Raw genomic sequence first — 6,000 nt, forward strand, 5'->3', positions numbered from 1 at the left:
GGGGGGGGAAAGCCCCTCTTCTCATTTAGATTCATCTTCAATCGCATTTTAAACATAAAAGTTTAAGTTATGCATCAAAATGTGTAGTATGTTTATGCTATTTAATTTTAATGATTTCCTAAATGTAATCGCCACACTGATACAATCAAAAAGGAAAAATTTCACCCATAGAGACATGGTCTCAGAAAATTGAACCTTTTCCACTGGGGAGCAGCAGGGGAGAGAGCGGCAGGGGAGAGAGCTGGATTGAAATGTTTTAAGGGTTCAGAGGACTGGGAGGCACTTCTAGTCAAGGCACAACTTCCAGGAAAGGAAAGCACAAGTCACTGTGTCCCCCTGCCTTAATCTGACCACATGTCTCCATTTTTTCAAAGTCACCAAATACCAAGAGTCACCTCTCCGAGGTTATTTGAGAGGGGAGCTGCCAGAGACCGAGGAGATGGCTGCCACATCAATTTGGACTTTCTCCTGAATTCTACAGCAGGTCTTTGGACCAGGGATGCTCAAGGTGGGGCTGCCACCTTGCCCATCACTGAGACTCAGTGGGTTCAGATGCCTTGTCCATGCTCACTCACCTGAACGTATTGTATGTTGGGCTAACGCAGTGAGTCTTATCCTCACAGAGCGCATGAACTCCTCTGAAAGTCTGATCAAAGCCATAGTTAGGATTCTTTTTTAAAAATACAGACAGTTTTTAAAGATGATTTCAGAGGGTTCATGGACCCACTAAGTCCATCCAGATTTAATGGACCCCAAGTTCAATGTGGGGTCCAGTTCGCTGTGTTAACTATAAGGCAACACCTTGACCCATTGGCAACTGGCAAGGGTTTTGTGCGTGGGAGCAGAGGGTGAATGATGCTTAAAAGTCTTCCTTCGAGTGATAACTTCCTTGGGGTGGACAGGCATCCTCACACCTGCTCTGTCTACAGCAGCATCGCCAGGGCAGTGCTGGCTCTCCTTACTGAAGGGTTCGAGACGCTGTCCTTTTCCTACGAAGCAAGTGTTGCAACAAGAGGAAATCCTCTCGAGGCAAAGTGGCCGCTGGTTCTGCTAATTTCTACTTTAATGATCTCTGGCCGTGCACTTCAAACTGGGCGTTACTGGGAAGGAACCCAAGACTGGGTCCCCAGAATAACATCCTGTGCCTGTGTGACCATCATTAAGGCTGCTTTGCTCTGGGCCACCTTTAGTTTTACTTCTCCAAAGAACGGAAAGTGATGGTGGGGTGGAGGGGTGGGGGGCAGAGAGAAACAGGAGGGAGCATGTGATTTTTCCTGGGCCTCCCTTTGTGGAGGAAGAGGTGCCGGAGGCCAGCCGGGGCCCCATCAGAAGTGTCCAGGCACCTTACAGAATTGGCAGGAATGCCGCCACACAAGTAGACTCCATTCTATCTGCACTGTAGACTGCAGCTTTGCACGTTTAGAAGCAGAATCGAGCAATGTCTCTCTCAAGACCCTTTGTCTTCTGCCCAGATATTGCCCAATGTCTCGCCTTGTCTACAGCTCAGCTCACTTCCTTGCCTTCCCTCTGCTCCCCAGCCTCTGCTCCAGCAGCCTGCAAAACCGCTCTTGCGAACTTCACCCCTGACATCCAAATGACCAAACCCAGTGAAGACATCCACCCTTATCTCCTTCTACTGTTCTGCAGCAGTAAATGCGACCGACTACTTCCTTTTGCTTAAAATCCTTCCCTTGGCTCTTCTTTTAATTCTCCTCTGACCTCTTAAGCAACTTTTCTGAGTTTCTTCTGAATTTACCTCAACTCCCCACCTTCACTCCCAGAGATGAAGACGCCTCTGGGTTCCTGTCTCCATGACTCAGTGCTCGTATCACTCAGCTATTTTCCCGGGGCCTCCTTATGGTCATCGTTTGCCAGTGGCCCCCTGTCAGCATCTTCATCCCTGACTCGCCTCCTGAGCATGAGGCCTGCATTCCAAACGCAGAGCAAACATCTGAGAAGGTAGCTGGGGAGGGCTGCGGGCCGAGGCTCCCCACGGGCTGGGTCTCGGACTTCCTCAGGTCCGAATCCCAGCCAGAGCAGAAGAGCAGGTGCCTGATGCTTCGTGAGTATGTTATGGATGAAGGAAGGAAGGAAGGAAGGATAATGGTGGGGAATGACGGAAAGCAAGGTCGTCGTATATACCGACTAGGAAAATGTGTGATGATTATAACTAAGTACATTGTGGTTTAAAGCAGGGATTGTATCAGATTTAAAAGCGTATTGTGATTAGGTAGATGAGCTTAAGAAAGCTGTGCAAAAGATTATGTTCTCGGGACCATCTCATCCTCTTTGAGTGTGAGAGAAGCATAAGCGTAATGCCTTGTATCCCTCGAGAGAGGACAAAGGAGGACTCACTCTCTCGATCCCATTCCGTCCCTGGGGGTGTACAGTGCACTGAGGAAGGCAGACTGTGAGACATACCCCATAAATACACAACGGCAGTAAATGTGTAAACATGAAAAATAGAAGACAGTTATGCATGACAGGTCGGGAGTGAAGGTGGGGCTGTGCGGTAGAATGGCTGGTGGTCACATTAGACAGGACGGTCAGGGCCACAGACATGACGTCAAGAGCAGACTGAGCAGCAGAGACCAGCCCGTAGGAGGCGGGAGGAAGCACATTGAAGAAGAAAGGAAAAGCGAGTCCGAAGGCTTCAAGGTGGAAGCTGAACGTGAAGTGTTGAGAGAACAGGAAGACAACGTGGCTGGAACGGAGTGGACAAGGGAGAGGAGGGTGTGACATGGAGCTGGTGACATGTCCCTCTGGGCCCCAAAACAGGGGGACGAGATCTTGTTCCAGGTGCAATGAGAAGCTGGAGGCGGAAGGAGGTGGAAGACGGTGGGGGCGGCGGGCTAATGATGTGGTCTGATAACTGTTGGAATTGGAAGGTCCTAGAGGGTCACCGAAAAGGAAGGCTGGGGACCAGGTCTTGTGAGTCCGAAATGACAGTCGCAGAAGGACTCCAAATGCCAGGGTTTTGAACAGAGAAGATCCCGAGCGGATGGATGCGTGTAGCAGTGGGGTTTCTGAGGAATTAGAAGCAGGGAGGCTGAGCCGCAGAAAGGGGAGGCTGCTGTACTAGTCCCAGGGAGAGTTGAAGAGGGCCTGGTGCAGGCTGGGGCCGTGGGAGTGCAAAGGGGGGCTGACGTGCTAGGGCTCAGGAGGCAGGACTGTGTACCTTGGTGGCGGCATCCCGATTTCACAAGGCTGCACAGCTGATGTATTATTTCTCTTAAGTTTCTGGGTAGCACAGATAACAGTGGCCCCAGCTTCAAAGCAGAAAATGAAACGGCGAAAACAAGAGGCCTCTACGTTGAACAGTAAATTAGAGGTAGGAACAGGAGGAAGCCCAGGATATCAACACTAAGAATCGAAGCATGTATTTAAATTAGACAGCTGGCCACCATCACTTAGGGTGAAATACTAGCATTAATTATAAAGTAACACACCTAACACGTTGTGTGAAAGTCCGTTGCATAATGGCTGAGCTGTCTCCCTGCACATACGAAGGATTTGCTTTGTACTTAGTGTTATAAAGTTCCATTTTGCTTTTCGGTCAGAGGAGTTAGGCACATAGAAGACAATGGAGTGAGTGTCATGGATGAAACTGTCACGTGCCCCCCCTCTAGGGTGAGGTCCCGGGTCTTTTCTCAGCGCTGCCTTTTGCCTAGTAAGTCATTCTGATCTCCGAGGGTGTGACAGAGAAGCTCCCACTTGCAGAACTTTGATGCTGGACACTCTAAGAGCCAGCAGCCAGCCCAGGAGAGTGTGCACCATTTAGCTGCACTTTGAGGAAGACAAGTAATGGAAGGAAGAGTACGATCTAGAAGCCACAGGCCTACGGTGGTGGGAGGTATGAGTGGAAGGGCATCCAGACCCGCTCCTCAGGCCCCCAGAACCCTGACTAACTTTGATGTCGTTTCACTGTGAGCTTCCAATCCAATCAAGAGCTGCCCCGCTGAGCTCACCTGACTGTGCAGACACTCGACTGATAAACCTTGACCTCCTTCCTCAGGTCCTAGAGGTCAATGGAAACCACTCTGAACTTGAAGCCAAATTATACACAGGGTTTGAGCTTCCTGAAAGGTAAATGTGTTCCACCCACGTCCTGGAATCGGCTTAAATATTCCAAAGACAAGACCTCTTCCCTTACCCTGAGGTAAAGGAGAGTCCCAAAGAGAAGAGAAGGAAGGGAAAAATGAGGGCTCGCTCACTTAAGCTGACCAGGTCAGGAGAAGTACGGTTCACACAAGATACGACGCAAGTGATCCTAGGATTTTGTTCATGAGTTCAAGAATGCCTTTTTCCTTGGATCTTCCCTGGATTCCACGCCTCACTAAACCTGAGAATTCTCCCCTTCTCATAACAATGATAGCCAACACCTACCAATCAGCAAAGGAGTGCCAGCCTCAGAGCCCAGCGCTCTCGGTACTGTCTCATCTCACACTCAGTGACACTGTGAAGAATAAGGCCATTTCATAATTCTACAGATGAGGAGACTGAGTCATGAATAGGACAGAGACTTAGGGCAGAGATGGAAACCACGTGGGTACCGCACACCAGTCCCAGCAGACGCCTGGGACTCAGGAAACAAATAGGAGGGCTGGGGAGAAGAAACCCATCCACTGTAGGCTCGTCCCAGGCACTTGCTCAGCCTGGCATTTGACCCAGAGAGAAGAGTGTCCCTGGAGAAGGGGGTCAAGGTGTCCAGAGCTGCTCCAGGAGAGTCCCTGTGAGCCCTGGTGGGAGCCAGAGGACAGAAATCCAGAGAAACAGACAGCACTAAGGTGGACAGCACCAATGTGGGTGAATTATACAGCATCACGGCTTCATCATAACATGCAAATAACCTCGGCCAGCAGGGTCAGAACGACGGCAGAATTGCCTGCTAACTCTACAGAGCTAGTCTGTGAAAAGCATGTAGCTACCGCTCTTCCTCATCGTCGGCACCTGTTCCTGCCCATGCAGCCCCAAACTGCTTCCCAGAGGAGAGAGACTCAGACTTACCATGTTTTCTGCGACGCACCCGGTGTCCTGCTGCCAGCCCAGCCCGGACTTCTTATACTCTCTCAGTCTGCTGCCTGCCCACGGGGTCAGGCTGTTTAGAGGACCGATTTCCTGTCCCCTTGCCAGAAATTCATTCACCACAGCCCTTCCCACGAAGCCAGAGCACTGATAAGACCAGAGCGATGCTGGCAGTGGGGAAAGAGCTGTGGGCAAGGGGTGGGGGTGGGGGGCTGCTTCCACCGGGGACGCACTAGAGAGAGGGCCAGTGTGACTCATGCCCGGAGGGACCCACACCCCAGGGGTCAGGTTCCTTTGGATTATGATATGAGCCCCGACAGAAGGTCACATACTTGGGAAACGCGCTTTGTCTTCATCATAATGTCCTCGTGCATGTTTCCTGGTTACTGTGAAATCCCAGGGCAAGTTTTCTGCCCCGGCAGTCTTCTGAGGGGAGGGGACACGACCAGTCACACAAATCATTTGGTAGGAAAGGAAAAAGCCACTGAGGGTTTTCTGGCAACAGGGGCCCCGGGAAAAATGTCAGAAACCATTTTTGAAATGAAATATGAAACAGACATACGTCATTGGTAGGAAGGAACTTCTGCTCCTTATATCAAAGATGTCAGAATGGAAGCCTTAGTGCCCGGGAGTAAAAGTGGGGGTTTCGGGGCAGCACAGTGTGAAGATTTGCGACCCGTCCTGGTTTGAGCGAGGCTCTCCCATATGCAGATGACTGAAACTCCCTGTGCCTCTGTCTGTCTATTCAGTCGTGGAAGAGAATGAAAATAACAGAACTTCCCCGACAGCGAGGCTGTTGTTGTGTGATTAAATGAGCTAGTCCGTGGAGAGTGCTTAAAAATGATCCCCGCGACGCAAGTGGTGAAAAAATCAAGGCAAGCTGCCATTATTAATTTTCCGGTTTGCTATCAGACACCAGAAGCAAGAGTGAAAGGTTTCGTGTGGGGTCAGAACGTGTGACCGAGGCTTGTCCTC

General features: G+C 50.5%; 1 protein-coding gene across 1 annotated transcript in view; it reads right to left on the reverse strand.

Annotated features, from left to right (window-relative positions):
• Window positions 1-5,088, reverse strand: part of SELP (selectin P) — a 35,361-nt gene extending 30,273 nt beyond the window's left edge. The window contains exon 1 of the mRNA XM_037035152.1: window positions 5,008-5,088. Coding sequence (XP_036891047.1) covers window positions 5,008-5,010 — 3 coding nt within the window. The 5' untranslated portion in view covers window positions 5,011-5,088. The remainder of the gene's footprint in view (window positions 1-5,007) is intronic.
• Between the last annotated feature and the right edge of the window lie 912 nt (window positions 5,089-6,000).

The sequence above is a fragment of the Sturnira hondurensis genome, unplaced genomic scaffold (genome assembly GCF_014824575.4).
Source record: "Sturnira hondurensis isolate 20B ecotype Veracruz unplaced genomic scaffold, ASM1482457v3 Scaffold0022215, whole genome shotgun sequence".
NCBI classification, from domain to species: Eukaryota; Metazoa; Chordata; class Mammalia; order Chiroptera; family Phyllostomidae; genus Sturnira; species Sturnira hondurensis.